At 43.1% G+C, this 19,817-nt stretch overlaps 1 protein-coding gene across 2 annotated transcripts in view; it reads right to left on the bottom strand.

Annotated features, from left to right (window-relative positions):
* Positions 1-2,253: 2,253 nt before the first annotated feature.
* FAM107B (family with sequence similarity 107 member B) overlaps positions 2,254-19,817 on the bottom strand; it is a 113,413-nt gene continuing 95,849 nt past the window's right edge. For both annotated transcript variants that reach the window (XM_081879232.1, XM_081879233.1), the window contains 3 exons: positions 18,451-18,634; positions 6,307-6,460; positions 2,254-5,406 (listed from right to left, as the gene is read on the bottom strand). In XM_081879232.1, the coding sequence (XP_081735358.1) occupies positions 5,290-5,406; positions 6,307-6,460; positions 18,451-18,634 (455 nt within the window). In that variant the 3' untranslated portion in view covers positions 2,254-5,289. The remainder of the gene's footprint in view (positions 5,407-6,306; positions 6,461-18,450; positions 18,635-19,817) is intronic.

Here is a 19,817-nt window from a genome sequence, read left to right as displayed (position 1 = left end):
CGTCCCTCTGCCGCTGTTCCGATTCCTGGAGCCCATAACCATTTATTGTTGATCTTGCAGTGTCCCGTGCACAGCGGAATGATGAGGAGTACGTGCCAACATACTCTATATTGCTTTATTTACACTTCAAAGCTGGTAGGTTACAGAAAAACATCTTGCCTCTGCCGGAGCAGAGAAAGCATCCTCTCTCCTCTAAAGCACGGAGAGAACAACACAACTGAACTGCAAAGAACAGAGAAAAACAGGAAACCAGTGTACGTCACATCCAGTCTCCCTTTCCCGTGGGAAAACCCAACAGCAACTGACTGTGGAATGTAAACACCTGTCACGTGACAAGCACTTCGCTGCACAGTGGAAGAGAGCAGAAACCAACACCAAGTGCATTCAGCTGACCACTGGGATACAGACAGAAGCCGCAGCTCAACATTGCATCATTTGCTGAGAGATGGCAGAAGAGGAACAAACGTCATTTAAGACTCCACTATCCAGAGTAAAAAAATCTTTGCTCCAGACTTATAAATGCAAGGAAGTTGGGAGACTGGCCTCTGCCAAACTAATTTTATCAGTCAATTACACCTTGCATGTGTACAGCCATGGAAGTAATTTGAAAGGTCACTCAATGTGACCCTGGCATTATTCCCTGCAAGAGGCAAAATTCAATGTGAAGTGACTAGAGAGAGTGTTGAATGCAGCGGAGACCAAGGTCACACACCCACACAGTTGCATATTCCAAGCATGTAGAAGATTTTTATTAAGTATTAACTTTGGTTCTAAGAATTCCATCCTCAATTCTGTAACACTTTGTTAAAAACCAATAGGCAAGAGCAAATACAAAAAATATTAAATTACGAAAACAAATCCCATTAAGGCTCCCTTTTTAATATTTATATATGTACACACAGAAACAAATGGAGACATAAAAGAGACTAACTCCACTCCAAGAGAAGGGAGGTAATATTAATTTGCTATCTTAACTTGCTAAAAATAAAGTAGGTTTTAAAAGCATTCATCAGTAGAGGCGATTTGTAAAAAGAGTCCGGCATTTTCAAACCAAGGTAGCACAACTGAAAATATTAAGCAGATTGAAGATTTAGAACAAGGTAGAAAGGCGAACAGAATCTCAGTTGTGAAAACTGTTAATTCAGCTCCACAAATTAAGGAAAAACAAAAGGGGAAAAAGTTCAAGCAATTTGACATCATTTGTCAGGTCACTGGTCCGTCATACCAACACATAACAAGATTCTGGATTCCTACACAAAAAGTCTGGCAGACTTCTGATATGGGCTAAAGCAGGTTCACATTCTACTAGTAGTTTAGTAGTATTACTCTCCCCCTCCCCGAAGATTACTACATACGTGCTGTATCTACAAAGCAGGGCTGGTCCCCTTAAGCACTATAGGAAACGTCTCTCCTTACCTCAGAAGGCAGCTGAGCCCACCATCCACAAGGACTTGGGACCAGAGAGGTTCCTCTGTGCATCCAGCTAAAGGTCTGACTCAGAGCTCAGTGATGGAGCAGGGCAGCAATAAACCTGCCAGGACATTTGAGAAGCCAAGCAGGGTCTGGTCTGGTTTCAAACTGGATAGGGAACCATGTGTTGAGATTCCTGCATTTCAGGAGGTTGTACTAGATGAGCCTTGGCCTCCTGTCCTACAATGCTATGATCTTAGGGCTTCTCTCTATCACGTTCAGAGGGCTTTGGGCCAAAATGCATCTGTCTCATTTTGGAATCATTACTCCCAAGTTGTTCTGAACACCTTGATTTACCTATTGAGCCAGAAGCTTGCAATGGAAGTGGACTCTTGAAATATTCCTGATTATCTGTAAAAAAAACCAGCCTGAGAAACATGCAGCAGCTAACAGGAGCGTTACGGAGGCCCCCTTGCAGGAGGCTCTCCTGGGAGATGGGGGTATCCATCCCGCGTGCTTCTCAGTTTCTGTGGTGAAAGAGGCAGAAATGCCAAGGACAAAGAGAACTGCAGCTTTTCATGAGGAAGAGGAGGCACCAAAAACAAAAGGAGGCAGAACAATGAGGAAAACGGAAACGGGAGGATGGAAAACAGCCACTGGAAAAGGCGGAGCAGAAGGGCTACCGTTGCGCGCAGCAGGAGGGGGGGTGAAGACCCTGCCATGGGGGGCAGAACCCACCCCTACCCCTGACAGAACCCCTGCAGGCCCCCCTGCTGCCAGAATATAAGCAGCACCAGAACTGGTGCTCATTTCTGGTAAAATCTTGCCAAAGCCCCCAAAACAGCGAGTGGAGGAGAGCAAGCCAAAGCAAAGGGATTGCCTTTGTAAGCTTCTGGCGACTTTGGGAGCAGACGGAGGTGGGAGTGATGGCAGCTTGAGCACAAGGTGAAGAAAAAGGAGGCGAAATTGCGTAGACATAAGGAGGGAGGAAATGCAGGAGAAAAGGCAAGCAGGAGAAGGGGGAAAGGTCAGGGAGCAGCATCAGCTGGAGCTACACAGGGAGACATTTCACATGCAGTCATCTTTTTTTCAGTTACGGTTATTTTTTAAAGTTCTTAAAAGCCAATAAATATAGATTTTTTAAAAAATAAAATAAAAGCATTAAGGCAGGTTTTCCTGGGTGCTCCTCCCACCCCAACGGCAGTACAGAAAGTTAGGCTAAGGTAGGGGAAATCAGTGGCAAAGCCGACGCAGTGCAACTACATGGGCTGTGACCTCTTTTGAGATTAGAGATGTCCACAACTTCCATCTACATACTAATGAGAAGGAATGAAATCAAGGCAGCTACTGGGCATTTAGGAGCCTGCTTTGCAAAAGCAGCGCAAGATGCCACTGCTTCTAAAATAAAGACCCCAGATTTGGCCAATATTAAGCAACCCAATAGCATTGCTTTATTAATGGGTTTCATATTAGGGACATCCACACTCTCTTCCAAAAATGTTAGTCCAAGCCAATGATAAATAAGCCATGTCAGGATTTAAATTAGAAGTAAATTAAATCTTGGCAAAACTTATTTATCATTGACTTGGATTTATAATGCGATTTTATTCTCTGAAGAGCTGCTTGCGCCCTGACAACTTGAAAAGCTTTATGCCAAAGGCAAGGCTGCTCTTTGTCAACATTTGGTCCCCAGGAACCAGTCCTGAAATTGTTTTTCCAATTTCCAGTGCTTGCAGCAATGACAGAACACATCACTTTCACAAGCTGGTATTGGTATCAAACGCTTTTTGCTTGGATATAATTACAAAAGAAAGACTCATTTTGCTCCGCTTGCCAGAACAAGCCGATGGACATGATCCTCATCTAATGTAGATGTAAGCAGCTGTTGAATTGCAGCTACTGAAACATATATGATCTGAACCTATCTTGAGAATCTTTCAAGCAACCATTTTGGCCTTTGCTGAAAAGCCAGCTTTGCAGGTTTCAAGCAGTAGGTATTCCTCAGCTGCACACCCCAAACCAAAAATGAAATAATTATTTATATACGTTTCTCTCTGACACACAAGAGTACTGGAATCACTAAGGTCAGAGACTGTGTTTAGAAGAGGACCTGAAAGTCCATATTTTAGGTTCTTTTGTTTGTAGTTATGCATAAGTATTGCAGGCTTCCACAGCTAAAGCACCCAGATTCCAGACTGTGTAGAAAACTAAAAACATGTCTAAGGACCATATCCAGATTGGAGTATCATGGGCTATCCTGTACACTGGGCCTCATGCCCAGTGATTTTAAATGTAATTGTAAAAGCTGCTAAACCTAGCTGGAATAGATGGATAGAAATCTAGGAAAAATAATAAATTGGCATTTTCCCTTTAAATGGCTTCCCCACTGACAATATATAGTTTTGCATCTGGGCTTCAGTGGTTTTCCATCAACTGAACAGGGAAATGAACCACAGAAATCAAGCTTTTCAAAAGATAAAAATAAAAATGGCCAGCTGGGTCATGCGTCCAGAAAAAATATATATGCCTCCCGGTGGTAAGTGGGTCGGAGGTTGTAAGCTATCTGGAAGTAAGTCCCAATGAGCTCAGTGGAACTTACTTCAAAGTAGACATGTATAGGACTGCATGGGCAGGCATAATGATTTCAAGCTCCTAGATATTCTACCCTGTAGTCAAGCTCTGAGAAGCAGTTGCAAGTGTTTGTACCTGCAGAGCTGAATTTTACGGCCATTTGAGAACGTAGGAATAGCCTGCTGGAGCAGCCCAATGGCCCATCGAGTCCAGCATCCTGGGGCCAACCAGATGCCTGCGGGATTTGTTTTCAAACTGCCCAAAGCACAAAGAACCCAAAAAACAACTAATTCAGCTCCAAAAGGCCTGTGAGAGTTCAAGCATGCCCAGTTTGTTTTAGATTTTGTGTTCTTCTTTGAAGAGCAGCATGCTGTTCCACAAAGTGGTCCACAAACTGTTTTTCAAAGTCCATGCAGCACAACGGGGACTGCTGCCAAGAGAACATAGGCCACCCCACCCCCTGCAGTGTAGGGCTGGATCTAGTATGCTGTTCTTTAGACCACCGTGAAGGAAAGAACAAACGAACAAAAGGCCAGTGGCAATTTAGACATGGCCAAGTGCACATCGCACAGGAAGAACAACATGGTAAAAGCAGCATGGCTGCTTAGCAAGGTTGGAGGAGAAAACTGGCCACTCATCCGTGAGCATTCCAGCGCCACGAATGTGCAGTGGGCCAGAAAGGCGCAGGCGACCAACACCCTTAAACTGCTCAAAGGCAGAAGAAGACATTAAGTTCTTTCCTATAACTCATTTCTTACAGATTCCCTCATGGCAATAAGACACACCTTGGCCCACACACAAGTAGCAGGACAAAAGAGCTCCAACTTCAAGTCTAAAGGAACGTCTATTTACATTAGAGACCGTGGAGGGGGGGGGGGCGTCATTTCTGAAGGAGGGTTTCCACACAAAATGTGACAAGGAGTGGTTTCAGAACACTTTGCTCTTCTGCATAGCAGAACTTCACAAAGTGGGAAATACAAAAAAAATAATAACACACACTAGCCTGAGATGCCCACTAAGCTCAGATCAGGAATAAGCAAGCAATGTCAACAACTCAAATCTGTTTCCCTCCCGGGGTCAACTACTTTAAATTGACAACAGGTTGCTTGTTTATCCTCTGATCTCCACATTATTATTGGCGAGTTTTATCTGGTGTGTACATGTTCATCTGCACATGTTCCAGACGTTGACCTCCACGTACGAGCTCATTTTCCACCCAGATTCAGGGCAACTGGGTGAGAGATCCGGCAGACGCCTCTCCGCAGCAGCCACTGGGGAAATGGCTTCAAGTCTGAAAGGGTCCTTCTTCTAGGAGTCTTGAGCTTCTGCAGCTTCTTGCGCTGTCCTCCTCAAATTGCCTTTCACTTTTACAAATTCAGGTGCATTCTCTTGCTCCTCCTGGATCTTCTGCTTTTCAAGTTCAAGCTTAAAACAAAAAGAGATCAATTTTAAAAAAGAAGGAAGAAATTATCAGAGTGGCATTTCTCAAAATATTAATTGCAAGCAGTGAGCGTAACCAGATTCAGCACTTTGTTAATGTGCAGGGCTCAGGCTCGATGGCAGCATACATGCACAAGGAGGGTCTGGGTCTATTTCACTACCTGGTCCCTCACTTCCAACTTTCCAGGGTCACCCTGAGAGAATGAGAACACATTCCCTGATCATCTTGCCTGATCGATATTTACAACACTTCTCTTCCATGAATCTTCTCCTATAATTTTTAAACCTAGTATTACCAGTTGTTTTCAAACGTCAGCTGTGCAACTAACAATCACATTTCTTTTTATATTTTGAAAGTTTCCAGCACATTCTGTGGTACTGAATTCATTAATCTGATCTAGATTATTTTATTATTTTATTTTAAATCACTTTGAGGTTTTAGTATATAATTTTTAATGAAATCTATAATAAAGAGAGGACGTGGGTGGCGCTGTGGTCTAAACCACAGAGCCTAGGACCTGCCGATCAGAAGGTCGGCGGTTCAAATCCCTTTGACGGGGTGAGCTCCCATTGCTCGGTCCCAGCTCCTGCCAACCTAGCAGTTCGAAAGCACGTCAAAGTGCAAATAGATAAATAGGTACTGCTCCAGCGGGAAGGTAAACGGCATTTTTGTGTGCTGCTCTGGTTCGCCAGAAGCGGCTTAGTCCTGCTGGCCACATGACCCAGAAGCTGTACGCCGGCTCCCTCGGCCAATAAAGCGAGATGAGCACCGCAACCCCAGAGTCGGTCACGACTGAACCTAATGGTCAGGGGTCCCTTTACCTTTATAATAAAGAGAAGAAAAGCTCCTCGAGTCTATTCTATACCATTTTCCTGCCCTCTTACCTGTTCTAATTTCTGTTGTCGTTTGAGCAGCTCTATTTCCAGGTCCGATCTCTTCTTTTGTGCCTCCTCCTCCTTCTGTTGCTTGATAACTTGGTCTCTTTTTCGTCTTTCCATCACCTTTTGCAGCTCCGGCTTATTCTGAGGAGCAAGACCCCTATCAAAAGAAGGGAGAGGGTTCTGCGTTGAGTTACTTACTGACATGACATATTCCCATTATATTAGAGGACAGCCATCTGGTGAGAAATCAGGCGATCATATACATTTATTTTACTAAATCAGCACAAATCTTCATATGAATAGTTTTAAGAAATTGTTTGTTTTCAGATAACATGCACACATTTGTAACATGCAGAGCCTTAGAAAAAGCAATCCCACCCAAGAAAATAACCTGCAACCAGCACCAGTAAGTACCGTATTTTTTTGTTCTATAAGACTCACTTTTTCCCTCCTAAAAAGTATGGGGAAATGTGTGTGTGCATCTTATGGAGCGAATGCAGGCTGCGCAGCTATCCCAGAAGCCAGAACAGCAAGAGGGATTGCTGCTTTCACTGCGCAGCGATCCCTCTTGTTGTTCTGGCTTCTGAGATTCAGAATATTTTTTTCCTTGTTTTCCTCCTCCAAAAACTAGGTGCGTCTTATGGTCTGGTGCGTCTTATAGAGCGAAAAATATGATACTTGTTTAAAAATTGTCTGCAACAGGATGTTTTTGTAAATAGGTTTATTTGGGAGTACCTTTTGAATGAAAAATGTTTTTAGATCAATCCAACTGATTGACTAAATGTTGCAGCCATGTGGGGTTGCTCTCCATTTGACTGTATCATCTTAGCTAAGCTGTTCAAATTTGAGATCAGTTTCCCAATCTAGGATACGGATAATCACACCGAAGTTGTTTGGAGACATGAAACTTTGATGATGATGATGATAATTTTATTTATACCCCGCCCTTCCCGGTTCAAAAACCGGGCTCAGGGTGGCTAACAACAAATGTAAAACACTTTAAAACACTTAATTATAAAAGCAGCATAAAATACAATATAAAAACATGAATAACAATAAAATTCAAAAATCAATTAGATAATCCGCAGGGCTAGCTGGCTGAACTGGTCCTACTTGGACCAGCGAGGAGGCCAGGGGAGAATTAGCTGTGGGGTCTCAGAGCGGGTGATCTTCATAAAAGGGGAGGGGGAGGGAAGAGAAGGGAAGGGAAATAAAAGATCAGGCTGAATTCAAATTAAAGGCCAGGCGGAATAGCTGTCTTACAGGCCCGACGGAAGGAGGTTAAATCCTGAAGGGCCCTAGTCTCCTGGGACAGAGCAGTCCACCAGGTCTTTTCAAACGATAAAATACTGGTTCCATTTCCCTCTTGCTCTCAAATTCCCAAGTTAAGCCATTACATGCTCCCTATGAAAAGAGAAAAGATATTACTGATCTTCAGGCAACATAAACGTGAAGCCCAATTCAGTCCTTGGATACATGTTTAGCTCATTCTCTTGATTTCACACCAAGAAAATTGGTGAGCAAATTGGTGAAGGAAGGTGTCATCCAGCTCCCCCCCCCCCGCTCCCCCAGGCAGCAAAACCCGGGCTTTGTGGGGCTGCTTTGCTCAACCAAGTGAGCTTGGAGGGAGTTGTGGGCAGAATGCCCAATGAGTCTTCCCTCTCCACAACATTGGGACCCATCTTGAGACATGACGCCACTTCGTGCTTTTCCCTGGGGAAGACTGGAAGCACACGACACAATGACCTGATTACAGACGGTGTGGAAGGGGAGGCAAGGACTGTGACGCAGGCACCCCATTTCAGCTCCACAGGTACTCCCCCTGCCCACCACTTCACTTTTAAAGCGAGTTCCACCATTATTTCACCCTGCAGTCTGAAACACGGTCCTATCATCTGAATTATTCAGCCTTCCTGGGAGAAGGATGGGAAATTTTCATGAAAATAAAACATTTAAGCCAAGAAGAAGAAAAATCTTAACTAAAAAAGATGAGTCCTTGTGGCCTTCACTTCACTGCTATTTTTATCATTTACCTTGAAGAATATATGGCCTCTTCAAAATATACTGTAGTTTTTGGTGCATTAACTTTAGCACCAGATACTGAGCACATTTTCACAAAGCCTCCTCCTTTGCCTGTTTCTAAAGGAGTTTTTAAAATCTGCTTCAAGGTATGGAACCATCTGTATTAGAACAGCCCACTTTCCCCAAATTTTTCCTCAAATCATCTCAAAGCCAAATCACTACTTGAGATATTTTACTATTAAGTCAACGAATGACTTGATATATTATGCATTGTTCAATTTCTCTATATTATGCTTCTGGCAAGATGAAATATTTAGCAAGAGTAAAAATAGCATTTTACTAGATTTCGTAATATATATCTTACAGCTTGTTAACATATTTAAACCTCCATCACACTTTACCCATTTCATCATTTTTGTTTATAATGCAAAAGATCCCAGTGACAAGAACTCTGTGCTCCCACCTTCAACTCATGTGATGGGTGGAAGGAAGGAAGGAAGGAAGGAAGGAAGGAAGGAAGGAATCAAGGCTGCATTCAGATGTCAGGTTTAATGCCTTAGTTGTGCTGGTTGTAGTGCTAGAACTTCTGGTTTCTAACATTTCTTTTGGACTGTGGTACAGTGGTGCCTCGCAAGACGAAAAGAATCCGTTCCGCGAGTCTCTTCGTCTAGCGGTTTTTTCGTCTTGCGAAGCAAGCCCATTGACGGCTTAGCGGATTAGCGGCTTATCGGATAAGCGGCTTAGAAAAAGGGGGGGGAGGAACTCGCAAGACATTTTCGTCTTGCGAAGCAAGCCCATAGGAAATTCGTTTTGCGAAGCACCTCCAAAATGGAAAACTCTTTCGTCTAGCGAGTTTTCCGTCTTGCGAGGCATTTGTCTTGCGGGGCACCACTGTACTTTGTTTGCTTTGGAACTGTGGCTTTTTTGAACAAAACAAAACATATTTATTAAGATTTTCTTGGGTTACAAAGGTACATACATCATCTCTGTTTTCAGATCATAAAGTCCTTTCTACAGATCAGTCATATTCAATGTGAGACTTTGATGGGGAGAAAAGAGGTGGGGAGAACGAGCGAGGGGGGGGGGTAGTAAACTTTCATTCTTTTACATAATGTATGTGTGAGGTTTTTGAGAACTGCGGCTTTTCGATCAATATACTGCCAAGTTGTGCTAAACTTTAAATGGCAGGAAATATCTGTATGCTACTATACTGCCCCAAATTTCATCAATACGAAACTCTCACCATTTCCCAAGTTAACAGGGCTGCAACAGCATTTTTTCTAGATTCCTAGAAGTGGCTTTTATGTTGTGCGAAAGATCACATAAAATGAGAAAATGAACAAGTAAGGAAATATTGTGAAGATGCAATAAAGCCCAAGATACAAAATCCTCATGGGCTTCCAAACTTAGAGATGGCACACTTAATGCATGCAGTATGTGAGGAAAGAACACATTTTGAGTAATATTTTAAGCAAAGAGAGGAGGGGAAAGAGGCACATCTCATGACAATGAACTACAGAGGTTACTCTAGCGCAGAGATTCAGACCGTGACTCCCTGGAAGCTTATCATTAATTAGAAGAACTGAAACAACAGGTTAGTTCCCCCACCCCCACCCCAAATATAAATCACTTCCACTATTACCCTGTACCACAGAGTTTCAGAGAAGTGCTGGATTTCTTCTGGGCAAAAGTGACAGTGATGAGACAAAGCCTCAAATATCTGGCCAGTAGTGCAGTCCAACAGAGCATGCATCGCAGAATGCGCCCTCTTAACACCCATAATAGTTCCATGTCCAATTCTCAGAAGCCAATGTGAAATTTAAAGATTACTGCTCTGGTAGAAATAGTTTTTGAACAACGGCTTATGACTGAATCTTCATAATGTTTATGCATTTTTCCTATTTCAGTGGCTCTGTCAACGAGCAGAACGCATTTGGAGTTTGTCAACATTTTCTGTAAAGGCAGAAGCATGCAGCCTAATGATCTTCAAAATTCTCACTTCCTTGAGTTTTGGGGAGGGAAAGAGTTTATTTAGGCAGCAAAAGATAGCAACATCACTACCTTTCAAAAAAGAAGAGGCAAGTATTTTACAGAAATATAAACAAAGAGTGTCACCATTAGAGACACTCTGAAAACCAAAATTACTATGCAAAAATAATAAGGGGCTATAGTGCGCAATCTATTTTACCTATATGGACTTAGGAAATAGGTCACTAAACCTCCGCTACAAGAAAACCCTTGATGTGTTTTTTTGCTTCACTGATGCCATCTACATACTGATGCATATTTACTCTAATGTATGTAATTATATGTTGCTTTCCAGGCAACCCTAAAAAAACAGCTAAAAACATTGGGACAATAAGAATGAATAAAAGCTGTATAAATAAGATAATGAAGTCAATCAGCTGGCAGGCCGGGGGGGGGGGGGAACCATCCAGCCTGGTCCTTCAGTAAGTAGTTCTATTGGGAAAGGCCTTATGGGTGCTGGCGTTCTCTTATAATCTTACCCACAGTATTATGGCCAGAGGTTTGGAGAAGATCAGTCTACACCCCAATCCCAAAGAAGGGCAGTGTCAAAAAATGCTCCAACTACCTACCGCACAATTGCACTCACTTCACACACTAGCAAGTTTATGCTTAAAATTCTACAAGGCAGACTTAAGCAGTATGCGGACTGAGAACTCCCAGAAGTGCAAGCTGGATTTAGAAGAGGCAGAGGAACCAGAGACCAAATTGCAAACATGCGCTGGATTATGGAGAAAGCTAGAGAGTTCCAGAAAGACATCTACTTCTGCTTCATTGACTATGCAAAAGCCTTTGACTGTGTCGATCACAGCAAACTATGGCAAGTTCTTAAAAAAATGGGAGTGCCTGATCACCTCATCTGTCTTCTGAGAAATCTCTATGTGGGACAAGAAGCTACAGTTGAATCCCAAGCCAGAATTAAGATTGCCGGAAGAAATATCAACCACCTCAGATATGCAGATGAGATAACCTTGATGGCAGAAAGTGAGAAGGAATTAAAGAACCTTTTAATGAAGGTGAAAGAGGAGAGCGCAAAATATGGTCTGAAGAATAACAAACAAACAAACAAACAAACAAACAAAAAAACCTAAGATCATGGCCACTGGTCCCATCACCTCCTGGCAAATAGAAGGGGAAGAAACGGAGGCAGTGAGAGATTTTACTTTCTTGGTCTCCATGATCACTGTTGATGCCTGCTTCTTGGGAGAAAAGCAATGACAAACCTATACAGCATCTTAAAAAGCAGAGACATCACCTTGCCAACAAAGGTCTGTATAGTTAAAGCTATGGTTTTCCCAGTAGTGATGTATGGAAGCGAGAGCTGGACCATAAAGAAGGCTGATTGAGAGTCCCATGGACTGCAAGAAGATCAAACCTCTCAATTCTGAAGGAAATCAGCCCTGAATGCTCACTGGAAGGACAGATCCTGAAGCTGAGGCTCTAATACTTTGGCCACCTCATGAGAAGAGAAGACTCCCTGGAAAAGACCCTGATGTTGGGAAAGATGGAGGGCACAAGGAGAAGGGGACGACAGAGGACGAGATGGCTGGACAGTGTTCTCGAAGCTACCAGCATGAGTTTGACCAAACTGCGGGAGGCAGTGGAAGACAGGAGTTCCTGGCGTGCTCTGGTCCAGGGGGTCACGAAGAGTCGGACACGACTAAACAACTAAACAACAACACAGTATTATATTTTATTTTCCACTATCATAGAAGCTAGGTGATTTGACTAACTTCTGATCTTCCATGATATTTTGGGAAACCAATGCTATTTAATCCTGTTCTGAAAAGCTGGCCTTATGAGTGGTTCTGGTAGTGCAATCCCTAACGTGTGACCTCCCTGAGTCCCGGAAGCCCAAGAGCAGCCTTCCTGAGCCAAGTGGCATCTCTGCAAGAGCAGCCAACTCCCAGAGCTTCAAAGTCGGTTTGTAGAGGGAGATGCATGTTCCACCCGGGGTGCTTGTCACTAGGTGGTGCTCAAGGGCAGCTTCAGAGACGCGTGAACTAGTACAGCCATTCTGGGAAGGCATCGTATTCGTGGAAATAAGTAATATTGCAAATCAGAAAGTACTGTGCAATCCAAGTTTGGGTTCATTAACTATTTTTAAGGAAGATCACCTTGCTTTATTACATTAAGGAATTATTTCTGACAATTTGAGCTGTCAGAAGTGTGGAACAGACTCTCTTGGCCCATGGTGGATTCTCCCTCCTTGGAGGTTTTGTTTTTTTTGTTTTTTTTCATAATATTTATTAAAGTTTTTTAAACAATAGACAAAAAAAAATACATAATAACATAATCTTTTCAAATTTCCACATTTCATTCTCCTCTTTGGACTTCCTCACATCTCTTGTTCCTGCATTCTGAACTCACAAATTTTGCTAGCAAATTATTTACTTGTTTCCATTCATATCATATAATTATCCAATATTAAATTTCAAATTTTAGAATTTAAATCACACTTTTGAGATCTTAATTTGAAATATTGTTTATCCAAAATTTGTCTTTTCTTTCAATTACTTTCAAATTTATATTCCTTATTACTAATTTGTTGGAGCCGTGTTGTTACAAATCTTACATCTTTCTTAACATTCATACAGATTACAATATTTTTGTAGATAATCCTTAAATTTCTTCCAGTCCTCCTCCACCAGTTCCTCTCCCAGGTCTCGGATTCTGCCAGTCATCTCAGCCAGTTCCATATAATCCATCAGTTGCATCTGCCATTCTTCCAGCGTGGGCAAATCTTGAGTTTTCCAGCATTTAGCAATGAGTATCCTTGCTGCTGTTGTAGCATACATAAAAAAAGTTCGATCCTTCTTTTGCACAAAACCTCCTTGGAGGTTTTGAAGCAGAGGTTGGAGGGCCATCTGTCATGTTTGATCTATTTGAGATTCCTGCATTGCAGAGGGTTGGACTAGATGACCCCCGGGGTTCCTTCCAATGCTAAAATTCTATGATTCAATGATTCCAGACTTTTCTTCTGACAATTAGTTACAGCACAGAATTGGAAAGGACTTGAACATCTGAATATCACACGATGGTGACAGAATGTATGGACAACTGCCCTATCCAAAAAACAAACGAAGAAGGTACATGCCTTGAATAATATATCTGATGTGGACAATTTTTTTTAAGCTTGGTACTCCTTCCTAAAATACTCAAATGAGCATCCTGATGACTGTTATCCATCAACCATTTTGTTTATACATTGTTAAAAACTAATAAAAATTTATTATAAAAAACACTCCATAGAGCAGCCCATTTTCCCTTTAAAATAAAAATCAAGAATTAAAAAAGGAAGCCTAGTACCAGAAGTCTGCAATGTGCTTCTCCACAAACTGCTATTTCAATGAAAACTAGGGGAAATCTAGAATTATGTACTCTGCTGTTAATAAGAAAAATGGAAGCACTGAAGGGAGATTTACTGTGTAATTGGACGTCTTTGTATGGGGAAACAAACGTCTCCGGATTACTTAAAAGACTTTATGCTATTATGTGGATGCAGTTCAGTTCCACCTGAATCTGCTTTGAAACTGAATGAAAACTGAATTTAAAATCGTTTCCCTAGGTCTTTAATAAAAAATTTCCAAGGTGCTAGTTTTTTAAGCTTTGATGCTTAATCCCGTTAATTAAAGTAGGGCATAACTCACTGCCAACTTTCTCTTACTATATTGGCACTGAAAAGAGTGTACTTTTCAGACTCCTTTGAATAATACTTTTGTGTGTTAAAATAAGGCATTTAAGAGAGTTTTAGCCAAAGGAGATAAAAAGATTTGCCCAACTTGACAAATTGTGTGGTACAGACAGACAGATAAAATGTCACACTGGCCATGAAGATTAATAGGCAAAAATCTACTTGTTCTGGCTATCACAGTCATCACTCAACTTTTATCCACTTCCTTGCTTTATTATAAATTATAAAGGAAGATGCTATTAACATTCACATCACAAACAAAGGGGGGAAATAAGTTGTCTTTTTATGATCAAGAACTTTAGGACAGCGTTTCCGTGCGCTGCTCCGGTTCGCCAGAAGCAGCTTAGTCCTGCTGGCCGCATGACCCGGAAGCTGTATGCCGGCTCCCTCGGCCAGTAAAGCGAGATGAGCGGCGCAACCCCAGAGTCAGCCACGACTGGACCTAATGGTCAGGGGTCCCTTTACCTTTTACTTTAGAACAACAGAAATGTGCCCCACTGAAAACTCAGTGCTGCTTTATAATAGGAAATCCATGACTGCTGTCTTCCACTTCTGTGTCAACTTGATCACTCTTTAGGAAGAACTACGAGTGGCTGGGTAGATCTGAATTCAAGGCCGGCAACATACTGGATGCAAAATTAGGGCAGAAAGGGAACACTTTGTATTCCTCCTCCTTGCTGCAGTCTCCCCCTTGCCCTGTGAACCTGCACTTAAACAACTGTGGAGAGGGGTTCACTAGGGAGAACTTGGACCCTATTTCCCAGGAAAGGTGTCAGGCTTTGATGGGCCCTCCCAGAGGCAGAAGGAGCCAGTTCCCTCCTTTGTAACAGAAGTATAAGTCCATGAAAATGCGGAGGCCAGGCGGCATCTGATACAGGCAATGACTGCTTTGTGTGTGTTCAAAGCAAGCGCATGAGTGCAGCTGGGAGGCCAGGCTGCTGGTTCCCATTTGACTGTGAAGCTCACTGGGTGACCTTCAGCCGGTCACAGCCTCTCAACCTAACCTACCTCACAGAGTTGTTGTGAAGATAAAATGGAGCAGGGGGACTATGTACACCACCTTGAGCTCCTTGGAGGAAAGGCGGAATATAAATGTAACAAGCACAGCAACAGCAGCACCACCACTTCAACCCCAGGTGACAAGCTGGATCCACTGTGGAGCAGGCCCTGCGGAAGACGGCCCTGGCGCAGAAGAAGCAATAAGGAAGGAATGTGGAAAGAGGAATCAGCTCCAAGAACCAAGCGCTTCTCAGCCGAGATGTGGCTTCCAAAACTACTTTGGCTGTCTTTCCCCAGATTTCCTTTAGGGTTTGTGTGAACAGGTCCACTTTGAAGCACCTAAACTTCCACTGGAGAGTTAGAAAGCCATCCCAGTTTGCAGCCCACTCGACCAGTAACAGCTGCTGACGGCTCAGTCAGTGTGAGGCATCCAGGTCTCCTTGAATGCTCACCTGTCGTTCTCCCAGGTAAGGAGCTGGGGAGAGAGGGCCACCTTGCCATTTGGGGGGCCCTCATGGTGGGGGGACGGTTCAGATCAGGGAATGATTTCCTTTAACTTGACATTTTGGAACAGGCAGATGGACACCAGAAGATTGCCATCTTCATTCTGAACTGCAGGATACAAATGTAAGATTACAAGACCAAATCAGATTTGATCCAGAATGTTGAAAAATACAGTCAGTGTCCTTTCCCAGCAAACAACAGTTTGCCTTTGGCTAACTCTTCAAAACACCTTGTTCAAAATTCACATTTGACTGTGTCGACCACAGCAAACTATGGCAAGTTCTTAAAGAAATAGGAGTGCCTGATCACCTCATCTGTCTCCTGAGAAATCTCTATGGGACAAGAAGCTAGTTAGAACTGGATATGGAATAATTGATTGGTTCAAAATTTGAAAAGGAGTATGACAAGGCTGTATATTGTCTCCCTGCTTATTTAACATATATGCAGAATTCATCATGCAAAAGGTTGGACTGGATGAATCCCAAACCGGAATTAAGATTGCCGGAAGAAATATCAACCACCTCAGATATGCAGATGACACAACCTTGATGGCAGAAAGTGAGGAGGAATTAAAGAACCTTTTAATGAAGGTGAAAGAGGAGAGTGCAAAATATGGTCTGAAGCTCAGCATCAAAAAAAGGAAGATCATGGCCACTGGGCCCATCACCTCCTGGCAAATAGAAGGGGAAGAAACGGAGGCAGTGAGAGATTTTACTTTCTTGGGCTCCATGATCACTGCAGATGGTGACAGCAGTCACGAAATTAAAAGATGCCTGCTTCTTGGGAGAAAAGCGATGACAAACCTATACAGCATCTTAAAAAGCAGAGACATCACCTTGCCAACAAAGGTCCGTATAGTTAAAGCTATGGTTTTCCCAGTAGTGATGTATGGAAGTGAGAGCTGGACCATAAAGGCTGACTGCCAAAGAATTGATGCTTTTGAATTATGGTGCTGGAGGAGACTCTGGAGAGTCCCATGGACTGCAAGAAGATCAAACCTATCCATTCTTAAGGAAATCAGCCCTGAGTGCTCACTGGAAGGACAGATCGTGAAGCTGAGGCTCCAATACTTTGGCCACCTCATGAGAAGAGAAGACTCCCTGGAAAAGACCCTGATGCTGGGAAAGATGGAGGGCACAAGGAGAAGGGGACGACAGAGGACGAGATGGTGGGACAATGTTGTCGAAGCTACCAGCATGAGTTTGACCAAACTGCGGGAGGCAGTGGAAGACAGGAGTGCCTGGCATGCTCTGGTCCATGGGGTCACAAAGAGTCGGACATGACTAAATGACTAAACAACAACTGTTCAAAAAGAAAAACACTCTTTTCGTTTCCTGTTTTAAATAGTTCTACCAAACCAAGTCCTATCAATTTCCACAAGCAAAATGTTGAGGCTCTCTATAATAAGTATACACTTTCTGCAGACTGAACAGAATTTCAAAGGTCTTGCTATTGATTTTCTCACCATGCGACAACTGAGATGAAGTTTAGAAGAATATCAGTTTCATGAATGGTCAACAGCCTGACAAGTATGGATGCTACAGAAGTAAACTTTATTAAAGAAGCTTAACTTGGAGGTAAGGTCACTGTACGCCCCATGAAACTAAATTATAAAGACATAAAAGGAAGGATCAGACAACATAGAACTTCATGGATTTGTCTCATTTCATCTTCTCTGCAATATGCTTCTTTGATTAAGGGGGGTTGAGAGTTACTGCTCCTACTGCACATTGGACCAGTCTTCTTCCCTTGAAAATACTCTCATAGCTCTTTTTATATTAATGCTATAAATACAGTATGATTTATGCCAAAGAAGTCTCTCCTATTTTTCCAAAGAATGACTCCCCGACTACGTGAGATATTCAGAAAGCCCACAACTTGCACACACTTAGCTTGTGCAAATTCAGCTTTATTTGTGTGGCAAAAAGTTTTCAAAAATTTAAAGGGGATGAGGTTCTGGGGGAAATGACTTTGGTAAACCCACCCACCATGGAACTGTAAGTTGCAGGCCTACTGGACCCGTATTCCAGGGCACGTTCAAAGATGCAGCAAAATGTGCACTGTTCTGAACTTGGCTATCAGTGAAGAGGACAAATGCCACAGGTTTGCCTTAAGGCCATCTCTGGCTTAGACAAGAGGAGTGGTGATTGCCCAGGATCCTCCGCCCATGTCTGTACGAGGGAGCTGAAGTGCCAAGGACCTGCTCCGTCATACTGGGCCACTTTGAAATGGTCAGATAGGGAACTCCCCCAAGCAAAGGGGACCAAGAGATTGTTGGCACAGTCAAGGCGAGGAAGTGAGAGAGGTGGAACTGCCTCACGGGTGGCAACAGGATCTTAATGATGCCATGGAGTTGTAGCCGTGGTGCTGCATGCAACCTGTGCTTATGTCAAGTGGCTTATGTTTCCTCCTTACGAAGGAACCCAAATTTGGGTATGTCGTGCCACCTGGCACTTCTTGCGGCTTAGGGAAGTGGAGTGCACATAACTGTATGTTAAATGTTAAGTTTTGTACAGTTTATTGCATGGTTTTATGTCTTATTGTAAGCCGCTTTGGTATTTTTCTATGAAATAGTAGGGTACACACACATACTCAACTAACATTCCTGCCAAACCAATAGTTCACCCCAAAGATGAGCCGTGGGGAAATTGAGAGCGGGCCTCACTCAGGCTCGTGCTCCCCTCCCCAATACAACTCCTCTGTGCAGCCACAAACATGCATGGGTCTGTATTGAAGGAAGAAGCCTAAATATACTGTGCCCTCAACGGCAGTTGTAGTTCAAATTAAGAATTAGCTGAAAGGGCACAAGGACAGTTGCTAATTTCCAGGATTAAGGTGCCTGTTCATTCGTGACTGGAAATTAAAGTTCTGTTAGCTACAGAATTTACCACCTTATTTCTTACCTTTTCTGATTCATGCGGAGCTCTCTATGAAGATCTTGATGATTCCGGGATGATTTCACAGGATTAATTAGTTTCTGGGGTCTAATTAGCTCAGGATTGTCTTCATCTATGTAATCTGGTTCAGCCATTATATTTCTGGGAACGAGAGAAGGCTCTCTGGATTCAGAATCTTCACTTGAGTTATCTGTAAGGCACAGAAAACATCCTTGGCTCAATCCATTTTATTTAGCAACAAGAAAACGTGAATCAAATATCCTCTCATATGGGTAGGGCTGCCACCTGACCTATTAACTAGTTGAGCTTTTAAAAGGATTAATTTATTCAATAAGGGAACAAATGGCAGAGGATTATGCTGAGGACTTTCCCTTGGAAATCTTCCTCAAGACCACAGAGCCTGGGGAGAAGCCGCTTCCCCACAGAAAATGCTATGGACTTCGCAGCAATCCTGAGCCCTGGGCACTCGGTGGGTATGCCACCATAGGAACTGTTTATGTTTCCTATAAGCTTCTTCCAAAACCCTGTATTGCTTTCAGAGGCCTGCGGGTATTTACAGCGTGAGGCAAGTAGCAGACCCCAAGCCATTTGGCTCATTTGGGAGCAGAGAGGGGAGATGACAGAGCAGAGGCTGTCTATCACTGAACGAAGTACGTGGCTGCCGTATGTGCACCTCTATCCCTTGCAAACCTTCAGAGGCGTCCCTTGGCCACCTTGTACCCTTGGCAAGGAGCTGCATCAGCCGCCGCCACCCCATCCCTTGGGCCCATGGCAATTGCCAGCTCTGTCTTTCTTTGCAATTTTTGCTCACACACCCAGCCTGTGCCCTTGGTGGGAGCCAACCCAGCCAACCCCGAGGTACAACTCTGCAAACCTGGAGAACAAAGGGCCCTTACGCCATTATTATCTCCATATGAACCAACCTGGCCCCTGTGATGCTCATCTGAGGCCCTTCTTTGTGTGCTTCCTCCAGGTGAGGTCCAGAAGGTGGCAACATGAGAACGGGCCTTCTCTGTAGTGGCTCCCCGTTTGTGGAAGGATCTCTCTAGGGAGCTTCACCTGGTGCCTCCATTATATATATTTTTAGGTGCCGAGCGAAAACGTTGGTCTTCAACCAGGCCTTGGGCTGATTAACATCCTATACCCTTTGAAATGTGTCGGGGGGGGGGGGTTATTGGTTTGTTTTTGTTCCTGTTTTTATTATGTAGTTTGTGTTTTTATCTTGTACTTTTATGCTGTGAACCACCCTGAGATCTTCAGATGAAGGGTGGCATACAAATTTAATAAGTAATAATTTTATTTTAGCTTGCGTATATACTAATATAATCTCAAAGCAATGTTTTTACATTTCTTACATAGGCTCTCTTGAAATA

The sequence above is a fragment of the Podarcis erhardii genome, assembly GCF_964252035.2.
Source record: "Podarcis erhardii genome assembly, chromosome: 10".
Lineage (NCBI taxonomy): Eukaryota > Metazoa > Chordata > Lepidosauria > Squamata > Lacertidae > Podarcis > Podarcis erhardii.
The sequence above is the reverse complement of the archived record's forward strand: the minus strand, read 5'-3'. Positions and strand labels throughout refer to the sequence as shown.